At 44.6% G+C, this 12,542-nt stretch overlaps 1 protein-coding gene across 9 annotated transcripts in view; it reads left to right on the top strand.

Annotated features, from left to right (window-relative positions):
* The window catches only part of HFM1 (helicase for meiosis 1), a 4,349,684-nt gene that overhangs the window by 3,298,480 nt on the left and 1,038,662 nt on the right, over window positions 1-12,542 (top strand). For all 9 annotated transcript variants that reach the window (XM_078646278.1, XM_078646275.1, XM_078646244.1 and 6 more), the window contains one exon: window positions 3,715-3,872. In XM_078646278.1, coding sequence (XP_078502404.1) covers window positions 3,715-3,872 — 158 coding nt within the window. The remainder of the gene's footprint in view (window positions 1-3,714; window positions 3,873-12,542) is intronic.

The following is a 12,542-nucleotide window of genomic DNA, read 5'->3' as shown; positions in this document are numbered from 1 at the left end:
TACTCTCTCTACCTGCGGAGTCCTCACTGATACCACCCACCTACAAATTCTGAAATATAGTCATAGGCCTCATTCATAAAGTCCCAAATAAATGTGCTTTACTTCACTGCCTCAGTTGATGTAATTCCTCATCCCTGCTTCTAAGGGTGGCATGGCATTGCTTCAGGTGCATAGATTGAGCTAGATCTCCCTACCGATGCAGGAGAGCTAAGTTAGAAGTTTCCAGATCCAGCCTGATGCCTGGTGTTAGACCTGGCACCTTGGCGTGAGTCTCCCTTCCACTTTTTGCCGATGTGCCTCAGATGTTTTGCTGGTGTTCGATGCTCAGGCCACGGCCAATCCGTGCCGCAGTGCAAGTGCTCCCAATGTAAAGTGTATGTGTAATTGATTTCCACGATTGGCTTATTTGGTTTACTGTCAGTCCCCAGTAAAGTGCACGAAGAGTGCCGGGGCTTGTAGATACAAATGCTGCTGGTGGGCCTGCAGCGCTGGTTGCGCCACCCACAGAAGCGGCTTCGTAAGATATGTCTCGGGTCCGCCATTGCAGACCCCGCGTACAGTCCCGTACTGTCACGCTGACTGCGCAAGTGCCCACACTTGCCAGTCCCTGAACCTTCCCTAACCTTCATATCAGTCACCCCTATGGTAGGCCTACGGGCAGGGTGCATTGTAAGCGTAAGGTAGGACAAGCCTAGAGTGTGGCATGTCCTAGTAGTGAATTACCTCCCTTTTCGTTCTTCACTATTGAAGGGCTACCTGTTCTCTTAGGCCAGATGAGCTGTCGGAACTATTACACGCTATGGTCCCGGCAGGCTCAGGGAACACGGTAGCACGTCGAGTTTAGTATGCCTGAACTCAGAATAATAAAAAACTTCCTTTAGTAAGGTTTATTTTAATATCCTGTGTTTGCAAATGCTACTTTTAGAAAGTTAGCCTTTGCTCGCCTCACTGTTTCAGCCCGCCTCTGCCAGGATGTGTATCTTCTGTCTGGGTTTGTGTGAGTGACAGGGCTGGGAGATTCCCGGGGACAGTCGGGGGCTCCAGGTGGTGAATGGGGTGCTTACTCCAGGATGGGTGGGCGGAGTAGTCCTTGACTCTGAATAGGGTTGTGCTCCACCGCCACAATGCTGGCTCCACCTCCTGCGGAGCGTCTGATGTCTCTGCCCTGCGCCCTGAAAGAAGACGGCAGCGTCCTGTCAACAGAGTACTCCAAAACCGGGTTGAAGTAGGCTCAGGCCCCCTGGCCTGCAAAGACAAAAGAAACGCAGTATAAATATAGGAGCTCCGCTCCTTACAAATCAGATCCAGTTTTGACCACGACAAACCTCTGCCTGACTAGAAGGACCAAGAGAAGCTGAAGGACGGAAACCAGTCTGTATCCTGTTAGACTGGCCTGCAGTGGTGCCTTGCCAAGAACGGAGAGGAAAGGACCAGAGAGGACTTTGTAGACTTGTACCTGAAACGATCTCCAAGGGCTTGATCGAGAGCTTGCCCCCTGAACGGAACCCCAGTACCATTGGGTTCTATTCTGCTTGTGCCCGTCTGCTGTTGGGCCTTAGTTCTTATTCCCTCGCCAGAGTTGGGACTCGGGTGCCTTCGCCCCCTCCCAGGTCGTGACAGCTCGGAGCCTGGTCGCCCCGCCGTAGAGAGCCCCGCTCATCCCTGAGTCGCTCTCCGCTTCAGTGCCGGGCCGCCCGCTCTCCTGTCACCTCGCCGCTAACGGAGCGCGTTGGGCGCCTCTCATCTTCTCCAGCCGGAATCTGCACGGAGCGCATTCCATAGCCTCGGACGGTCCGTACGTCGTAACGTACCCGACTGTCTCGCTTTGCCCTCCTACATACCAAGGCTCGTGCCGCACCTCAAGAAAGGCTTCCCCATACAGTGGTACCGGAAGCCTGGTGCTGCACCCGCCTGCCATAGAACGCGACGCCCCTCACAGATCCACGAGTACGATCAGGCGTGCTAAGAAGTAGTACGTCCCGCAGGCCTGAACGGCGCCTCGCCCCGTGAGCTGCATCGACCCCGGATCGCCGCAAACCTCCACAGTCCTGCTCCCCCGCCTCGCTCCTCGAGGGGGACCGAGTCGGAGAGATCCTCTGGAGAACCGTCGGCCTCGTCCAGGGTCCGCCCTCACCAGTAGCCGCGCCTGAAACGCCTCAGACTTCCACAAGCAAGGTACACTTGAGCTCTGTCTCGAGTTCATATCGGATCCAGGGTCCGCAACGTTCTTATTTCCCTGTCATCGTACCTTGCTGAACAACGAACATTTAAAGACTAAGCTTGTCTATTGTAATCTGGTGGCCTCCACTCGCTAAACGTTATTCTGGTCTTGTGATAATCCTGCTTGAACATATCTTTTATATAAAGAATACGTATTTTTGATACAACCATTTGACGTGTCCATTTGTGGTGGGTCAGTGGGTTTACTGTGTGTGATCATAAATGCTTAACTAACTATCGCCCTGAGGATTAGCCTTGTCTGCTCGCGCCACACTACCTAGAGGGTGAGCAGGGGTTATTTGAAGGAGTAGTTCCCTTGCCCTGACTGGAAGTGAGGGTCCCTGCTTATCACAAGTGCATACCTGTGCCAACCAGAGACCTCCGGTTCCAACACCTGGGATATTCGAAAAGTGATGACTTTGCAGGTGGAGAGAGTATGCACCTGATAGATTTTGATCAATGATAAGCAGCGTATTATTTAGGTCTAGCCTGGCAACTCCTTCAGTTGTTTGCCAACCTCATCTAATTAAAACAATTCACAACCAAATACACATATATACATACATAAAAAGGCTTTGGGTTAATCTTCTTCATAGATTGGTCTGTTTAGCTAACCTTAACATTTTCCACCCACTACAGCACACAGCATGGGGCGATGGTTTAGCCTGTTTCAACCATTGGCTCTCTTCCACTGTAAATTATTGCATTTTGTACGGCCACATTTGAGCATCAAACTAAAAAGAAGTACCTCTCAGTACCAGGGTTGGCGGGCAACACTTTGCCACATTTTTTCTTTCTATTTTTAATTTTTGTAGTAATGCTTGCGTGTTTAAGCTATGTCTCCAGGTTACAGTAATTCAACCTAGGTTGGCAACTTGCGACCAGGCTCTGTGGCAGGCAACACCCCCATGGGCAAACAATGCACAACATGTCCCTATCCGAAGTTAGATTTTTTTTGACTTGTTTCTCTGAAGGCTGTGTGCGCCTGGGGGTTGAGGGCATCTTACTTTATGTTAAAAAAACAAATGTTCAAGTGGAGTTATGCCTAAGTTATTTACTAAGATTTTAACTGATGTTGAAAAAAACTTTGAGATTCACTGACAAAAAACATAAGATTCAAGTGTGTGGAGGCTCTCTGCGCTTTTCTCCCTCCTGACAAAACTGTGACATACTTCTGAATTTCCAGGAGTAGGTCACTGACTTACGGCCTTACGAATCTGGCTAAGACAATGCTCTTAGTGATGCACTATGGTACACTGATAGCTTAATTGTTTAATAACATTTCAAATTTGCTCTTGGTAAATGGGGAAAGAGTACATTTATATTATCATAAATTTCTCTTTTGCATTAAGAAATAATGTATGTGATTTAAAATGTTTACATATTTACAAGAATTGAAATATTAAGTCATCTGTATTTGAAGTACAAATGTGTATTTGTGAACAAGGCACTATGGTTTGTTCGTGAATCATTGCTTTGTATTTTTATTTAAAGATTGTGCGATATCACACGACTGCTGCGGAAATAGTAGTGACTGTAGTTTTGAAAAACTATGAACATCTCCGAGTTAAGAGAACAGCTCCCGACTCCCATTACATTACTTTGGTCATAGGGAATGCCGATAACCAACTGATTTTTAAGCAGAAAATCCCGTAAGTACATTTATACTTCTTGTTTTACAATTTCCGTTTGAAAACAAGTGTAAAAATAAACAAAACAAAAACATTCCCTTTTAGCATGTGATTGCAAACACCCGATTCACAGAATGAACTTAAGACTAAATCCTAAACTTACTACTATTTGGTATTCACAGAATGCACTTACTACTTTCGGGATTCACAGAGTCAACTTACTACTTTCGGGATTCACAGAATAAATTTACTGCTTTCGGTATTCACAGAATTGATTTAAGACTACTAACTCTAAGTCCGAACTCGGGCTGGAAATTCCGGCCCGGAGGTGGAGCTTCCGGTTTGGGGGCGGAGCTTCCGGCCCGGAGGCGGAGCTTGTGACCCAGGGGCGGAGCTTGCGGCCCAGGGGTGGAGCTTGCGGCTTGGAGGCGGAGCTTTCGGCTCGGAGGTGGGGATTTTAGCCATGGCTGAAATCTCCACCTCTGGGCCGGAAGCTCTGCCTCCGGCCCGGAAGCTCCGCCTCCAGAACGGAATTTCCGGCCCGAGTTCGGACTTAGAGTTAGTAGTCTTAAATCAATTCTGTGAATACCGAAAGTAGTAAGTTTATTCTGTGAATCCCGAAAGTAGTAAGTTCACTCTGTGAATCCAAAAAGTAGTAAGTGCATTCTGTGAATACCAAATAGTAGTAAGTTTAGGATTTAGTCTTAAGTTCATTCTGTGAATCGGGCCCGTTTTTAAGATTGTTAACATTCTCATCCCGTTATGCCAAACATAATTTTGGCGATATTTAAACACTTCGAGGGCCAGCTATACCGTACCCCCGCAGCTCGTTAACACCCAGTGAGAGGGATACATGTTAGCTTCGAGCACAAATATTTATTTTCTTATATATCCAGAAGACGACAAGTGCTGGTGTACGTTAGCAGGGTTAGCTAGGACTTGCACATACTACTCCTTGTTTACCCTTTCATACGTCTTGCATCGCCCTTCCTGGTATCAGGGGATAACTAACATAGCAGTAGGAGCAGAAAGTATACATAGCTCTGTAATGTCCACTCTTTGCCTATCCTTGATCATCTCAGATGCAACTATGAGACTTGAAGGGCAATGGGTGGTACAATAGTCCCTAAGCCTGCTGTTATTGAAAGTGAAAGAGTGTGCTTGTCGTGACACTGGTTTAGCAACATACATGAAAGGGCTACTGCTTGGGAAGAGATTTTCTAACATTTAAATATTTGTTATTTGCGTGGGTTTTTCTCCATGGTAGCTATAAAACCTGAGGATTTAAATTTTTTTTTTTTTATTAAAGTTTAAACATAAACAAGACAGCATATACAATACAGCTTTGATACAATCAGCATTACAGGATGGGGGGAGCAAGGGGAACTGCGAGTCAGGAGGCATGTTAGCTAAAACACCGGTAGGAGTGTCGGTTCAGGGGGAAGGTGGAGACTGTGGTAAATGCTTACTATATCTTTTCCCCTCTACCACTGCATCAGAATGTCCTGTGACATCATGGAATGTTAAGTGCCTGACTCTAACTAGAGAGTCAGTTGGTCATCTCAGGCTGAGGAGCTGGAAGCTCTCTCCTGGTGGGGTTTACTACTTGTATCTTACTATCCTATAACCTGCCACCTTACTACCTGTCAATAAAGAAGGATCTACTACTACACCTGGACTACGCATCCTTCATTGTGTACCACAATTTGGCGACGTTTCTTGGACTAACCTACGCTGGAAGAAGTTTAAGCATTAAGGAAACCACGGACTATTCTGAAAACCAGTGAAAGTCTAAACATGGAAAAGCTAATGATCTGGAGAAATTAGAGAAACGCCCAGTAAACCCCACCAGCGTCCTGTTAACTATGGACAGCCTGCACCCTGGGCGTTTGTTAAGTGAAGGAGTTAACTGCGACCTTGCTGTCATCTGGAAGTCAAATACCTTCAGCCACAAAAGCGTGTGAGTTTCAGCTGGCCTGATCACCCTACTGTGTCTCCATGCATTTTGCTTTGTGACAGTTCGCTCAGCGCTAGCAGTTTCCTTCACAACTGCCAACATCAGTGAGTGTCTTATCAGGACTGCCCAGCGCTGGCTCTACCCTTCACAACATCCAACATCGGTGAGTGCTATATTAAGCATGTGAAGTTTATTTCTTCCTATTTTCACGGAGTTTCCCAGCGCTGGCAGTACCCTTTACATCAACCAACATCGTGTGAAGTTTTCCCTGCTTTCCTTGTCATTGCGGTAGACTCGAGAACTGTGTCATCGTTATGAGCCTCCTGTCGTCTTAGTGAAAGTCGGATTGCTTATAGCAGTGAGTAGAGGACACTTTTATTTTGTAATTTATGTGCATTCATGATGACATGTACTCTTTGGCAGTTGAACCGCTACATTTCACATTTTGAACAAGCCTCCTGCCATGGCGCGCACATAGACTCACCTGTCTCGTGAAGCTGTCATCTTTTCTTTGTGACGTTTGCTCCGCTGCCACTGCCTCCTGCTTTCCGAATTCAGACAGCACGTTTTCGCCGTGAACCTTCCGGCGCGGACGTGACTCCGTGACCCCATTTTGTTTGAAGTTACTGCACGTCTGCCTACGTGTATTTCTGGTGCTGTCACTCGTCTAGAAGTATTAGAGCTCAAGCCTGCCCTGCAGCACCAGTCTCTTTATACTTTTAATGGCTAATCAAATATTTGGAATACCTTTTTATTGACTAAAGCTCACTTTTCTTGTCTTTATGTCTCAGTGGACATACTCATCATTTCTATCACATGGTCTATGTGTCTGAACAGGGCAAGCAAGCATTTCAAATTTCTCTACATCATAAACACTACGAACTAGAAATGGAAGACCAGATGTGTTTTCCCACACAGAATACATCACGTCTCGTGATTTTTCAGAGGTTGGTTCCCAAGGACTTTGTGACTGTTTTTTCACCTTTATGGCTATATGCATCTTTGGTACATGGCAAGTACCTAATCTACATCGCGCTGTGTTTTCGGTGTTCTTCTCTACCTGGAGCAGTCTACAAAGACCCCGGGTGAGATATCGCTCACCGGAGCTGAATTATTTTGTTTATTTTTATGCTTATGCTTCAACTTATTTGTTTTTCAGAGTATGTAGTGGGTTGGTGTGTATGTTGAGCATAATGTACATTTACTTTTGGGAGGTTGTTATATGTCAGTGGTTATTTTATAATATACCCTAACATTGTGAGTTTGTGTTGAGTTCTTAAGGCGATGTTTTAACCCTACGATGTACCCTTATTTGGGGGAGAGTCTGTGGCCAGTCATTGCCATGTTTCCTTATGGTGTACCCTGTATATTTATATATATAGGTGAAGTTCGGTCTCAGGGTGTGTTTCCTGTGTTTCACTCTGCTTTACCAGCTAGGGTGTTTGTGTCTAATTAATACCCCTTCCATGTACTTAGAGTTAGTACTTATGGTGTACCCTTACTTAGGGGAGGTTGCGGGGTAGGGTGTTTGAGTCTCATCTTACTCCATCCATGTACGTAGGGTTAGTACTCATGGTGTACCCTTATTTAGGGGAGGTTGTGGGGTTGTGGTGCCAGTCGGCACTTACATTTTGTTTCCTAGGGTCTTGTTGCTACCCTTAGGAGAAGTTACGTTGCGCACTTTCACGTGGTGTACCCTTTTATTAGGGGAAGTTGTCTGCATGTAACTATTTTGTTCGAAATTTTCAAAGATTAGTATCTTTGTGTACCCTTTTTTGGGGAAGGTAGTGTGCGTTGTCAGCGCCGCCATTTAGTGATGTTATCTTGAACAATTACTACATTGTTCAATGGTGTACCCTTTAGTTAGGGGAGGTTGTCTGTGTTGGTCTAAGTTGCATCGCTCTTTGTGGATGGTCGAGGTGCGTTGTCAGCGCTACCTCTTGGTGTAGTTCCGCCACTTTTGTTGGTGTGTGACTACTGTGAATTTTGTTCCAGAGGCGTTAATTTCCTCTGGTGTACCCTTTCCTGGGGAGTTGTTATGTTCCACAGTTTAAAGGTTGCTCTTCTAAGTGTACCCTTAGAAGGGAAGTTATTAGTACATGTCATGCGCTAGTCTTTATTACAAAGCATACCTTTTTCTGTGTAGGTTACCAATTTATCTTATTGTGCTCTCTTCCATCTGCACACAATTTGTCAATTAGTTGATACACCCTACTTAGTTTACCAGGATCGCTACCTTGTTTTATTAAGGAGGGTGGATGGGCATGTTATGTAATTTTGTATGTAATTTTGCATTTCTTTCTACATGCCTCTTTTAATTTTCTCTCTGCTTTCACGCTTGAGTTTCCTGCTTTTCAAATTGTCTCTCGGACTTGCTCTTATGTCTATAGTCTCTTCTGGTTTCTTCTATTCTATCTTAACTTATTATTTGCTGTTGTTCACTAACGGAAGAGGATGTGTGGTAAATGCTTACTATATCTTTTCCCCTCTACCACTGCATCAGAATGTCCTGTGACATCATGGAATGTTAAGTGCCTGACTCTAACTAGAGAGTCAGTTGGTCATCTCAGGCTGAGGAGCTGGAAGCTCTCTCCTGGTGGGGTTTACTACTTGTATCTTACTATCCTATAACCTGCCACCTTACTACCTGTCAATAAAGAAGGATCTACTACTACACCTGGACTACGCATCCTTCATTGTGTACCACAGAGACGTCGAAATGTGTGTACTGGAAGGGGTACATATATCACCTCGATGGATGTATGACATTACAACGCATGCTTTTACCACGCATGCCTTTACCACACAGTTTTTACAACGCATGCCTTTACAACGCATAGCGCTTAGGGGTGCTGGATAGTGAATAGTTTAATTTACTATTCCAACTCCAGTCCCCGTGGATAGTAGGGAAGGTGTTGGATAGTAAATTAAATCTATTCCCTATCCTAGAGCGCCCCCCCCAGTGCTATGCGTTGTAATGACATGCGTTGTAATAGTTGCGTCGTAAAGGCACTGTGTGGTAAAAGTTGCGTTGTAAAGGATGTTTCCCCACCTCGATAGGAGTTCCACTGACCCCCAGACCTTCCCCCATTTTCGGGGACTGCCACGTGCCGCGTACACTGTCTTCTCTCTGAACATACACCAGTCCATGTTTTCCTTCCATGCCAGAACAGTGGGCGGCCTCGGAGATCCCCACAATTGCGCAATATCTCTCTTGGCGATCATATTCCCGAGGGTCACCCACTGAGTCTGTGCCACATCATAGTCAGTCGGCTCCCAAACATTCAACAGGCATCTCCTAGCTTCAGGCAACAACTCAACACCCGTGACATCTTTCCAGAGGAATTTTAAAAACGCCAAATCTGCCTTTAAATTGCTCTGCAGCATTCAATGTCAGCATCACTTAACAAGGTAAAGTTCTTATTTTAACACGCTTTTATGAAACCGAAATGTCATAATGTCAGTGAAAACTGAAGCCATTACCTACTAGAGCGATAGCTGAGCCAATAGATACTCACCTAAAGCCACAAAACTGCCTGAATTCAGCTAACTACAGCATTATAAACTCTGCTAACTAGCAGCCTTATGTGCAGTATGTCGAAATTGGCCCTTTATAGCACTTCAAACGGTGGGAGTTGGGAATTTGCAAGTGTATATACTCTTGGCATTTAGTAAATTGGCAAAGTATGTTAACTTGAGAATTATCGAAATTGAAAAAGTGAAACATGGGCACTATAGAAGGGTACAAAGCCTTCTAGCCAAGGAATTATGGAAAACTACAACGTGTGCTAACAGGGACATTTGTAAAGTGCTACCTGGGGCTCTGAGAAGTTTGGCAAGTGAGCATACTGATAACGTTATAGAAGCTTGTAAAATGGAGTTTGGTATCTCAGACTCTTGAAACACTTGTACCTTGAAAGTTGTACCAACAGTGATTTTATGGAGGCGTTGTTTGCCACAGTACTGTCTTGCGGCTAAGATGCTGAATTTTGAACCTGTGGACCTAGGTCCTAAACGTAATTCAGAACTTTACTGGAAATTTGTGATACTGGGCAAATAACTTTGGGCCTGATTTAGAACTTGGAGTACGGGCAACTCCATCACAATGGTGATGAATATCCAGTTTGCCGAAATATAGAGCTCTTTTTACCCTAATGTATTTATATTTCGGCTGATGGGATTTCCGTCACAGTTGTGATGGAGTAACCCGTCCGCTGAGATCTAAATCAGGGCCTTAATCTCCTTGTAAATCGCAGACATTCGTGAAAGCTAGTTACATTGTATATATGCGAGATCTGATTTCATGGTGCACAACTAGCTTGTAGAAACTCCAATGATGTACATGATGGTGTATCGTCTCCCGGCAACGTTATGCGTACGTCGCTTTGTTTCTACATAGCTATGTTTGCGATGTATAAATAACAGTAGAAACCTATATTTAAATATTACTAAGGTTGGAAAAATGTTCTCCAAAACTCCCCTTTTTTTTCAAAACCTTTTTAATGGATTTTAGAAGTGCACAAGTCATACAATAATCGGACTCATCCTTTGCAAATTACATTTGATGTCAACATTTCTGCGTTATATCGCCGAGTGGCTATTATTGGGGGGAGCACCTCTCCACCCCTAAAGGATATGCAGAGAAACACAGAAGAACATGCCGTTGGTAAGGTTACAATGCCCCCCAGTCCTGTATGACAGTCACTAGTCCTTTGTTCTCTGTTTACAGTAATGCTAAATGGCAATCCAGGTTCGAAACTGAACTGGGTATTCATAACTCGGGAAGTCAGGGATCGGGAAGGGGGGGTGCAGAAGGTGGCGATAGGTATGGCACAGCTCCATATTGTCACGTTAACTGCAGGCAATGATTTCCACCATTACAAACGGTGTGATCCCCTAAGGTTGCCTGGGCAGTGACGGCTGGTGACATTTGAAAGTGGTGAGGCGTAAAATTACTGTCTTACTTCACCGCAGCGAGCGAGCGTAGCCAGCGAGCCCGAACAACTTAAGGAGGGTTCGGGAGAAAATTTTGAAAAAAGAGTGGACAAATGGTGCATTTTCAAGCTAATTTGAGAAAGTAGGAAGGTTAATAAAGCAATTGTGAAAGTGCAGTTATTACATTAATAAAGAGATGTCATATAACATAGGTAGCCTATTCAGTATAGGGAACTGCTTATTCAGGCTAACCACAGATCTTCATAACAGACTTCGAGATACAATGCATTTCTGAGGACCTCACAGATGTTTTTTATTTAACAAACAACTAAATATATAAACATCATGTGCATTTTGTGATCTGCAACAGGTACATGTTCTTTGCAGCAGGCACATTAACCTTCTGCGCTACCTTTCCATGAGTCAAATCTTCCACTAGACAAAACTCTGATCTCTCTCTAGGAAAAACATTAACCATCAGCGTTATCATGAAATGTTTATTATTTCTGTGAATAAAATCAATGTAGCCACTTTGCGAACACTCTGACTTTCTTTATTTCATTTTTTATTTATTTTTCATAGTTTTAACCTTTTATTCCCAAAGCTCACTGTGAAAACAAAAATGTTTACCTCCCCCTTACTACTACAAGGAGACTGAGGTCTGTTGCTATATAACGGCATTGTAGAAAAAGCTCTCTTTCATAAATGAGCTCTTTAAACTAATCACAACCAAAATTAAATAAAATCAACCTCATACTTCCCACTGACACCACCCTGTTAAGAAACGTTCATACCGGGTTAACTATATCTTCCGATTGGATTTGGAATACTTCTGAAGTGCCACAATTAACCCCAGCTAATGACCTCCTTGTGAAGCTTAGAGTCGAAATTCAAGCTTCAAAAGGTCCAAAGGTTCTGAAATATGCTTCCATGCATTTAGACATTTTCCTCCCTAATTAATATACCATCGCCCCAGTCTGTGAGTCAGAGTGCTGTGAGCTCAACCGTGGCAGAGCTAAAGCTGATTGGTGTAACACTGTACAGCAAAGCACAGACTGTATACATCAATAGTGAGCAGTATAAGGCAGCGCAGCAAAGCAAGTAAAACACCACAGAGTATAGTGTAGCAAAGCACAGCACAGTCCAGCAAGCCTCAGAACTGTGAGAAAACATAAGACTGGTATAGAAAGCACAGTGCACAATGTTACCGCACAATACAGTACAGAAAACTATAGCATACAACTGTTTGGGATCAGGAATGTGAGAACTCTTGACTCCCCAGACTTCGCACGCGTGAGACCTTGTGCTGTCGTCCTGAGCGAAGTGTGAAATCGCGTTGGGAGCCAGCAAAAAAATCCAGGTGGAATACGCACATACCCTCCCAAACAACACCAAACATGTGCACTGGGGCAGAAAACTACAAGCACACCATTGGCAGGATTGGAGGGGGTCATGACATGCATGCATACGAGGGAAATATTTCCGCAGCTGCGCCCCAGGCACATGCAGAACTGGAAAACCAACAGGCCATGTATGTAACAGCACCACTCCGCTCCCTAGTGTACATCCGAATCCCCCCCAGGTAACCCCACTTCTAGCTTTCCACAATTTAAACAATAGATCAGAATAATGTGACAACCTAAATGAAGGGTTTCTGTAAAAGTTACTTTGTCAGGCAAAGGAAGACATCTCTCAGAGTGAGATGTGCAACATTGATGGGCGATTTCCCCCTTATGGGCCCCTTCTGTAGCTAACCTGCTCTAAACAACAAAGAAGCTTGAACGGCGGCTAATGATTAT

This window comes from Lissotriton helveticus, chromosome 1_1 (genome assembly GCF_964261635.1).
Source record: "Lissotriton helveticus chromosome 1_1, aLisHel1.1, whole genome shotgun sequence".
Classification (NCBI taxonomy): Eukaryota; Metazoa; Chordata; class Amphibia; order Caudata; family Salamandridae; genus Lissotriton; species Lissotriton helveticus.
Note: the sequence above shows the minus strand (reverse complement) of the source record. Positions and strands in the feature narration are given on the sequence as shown.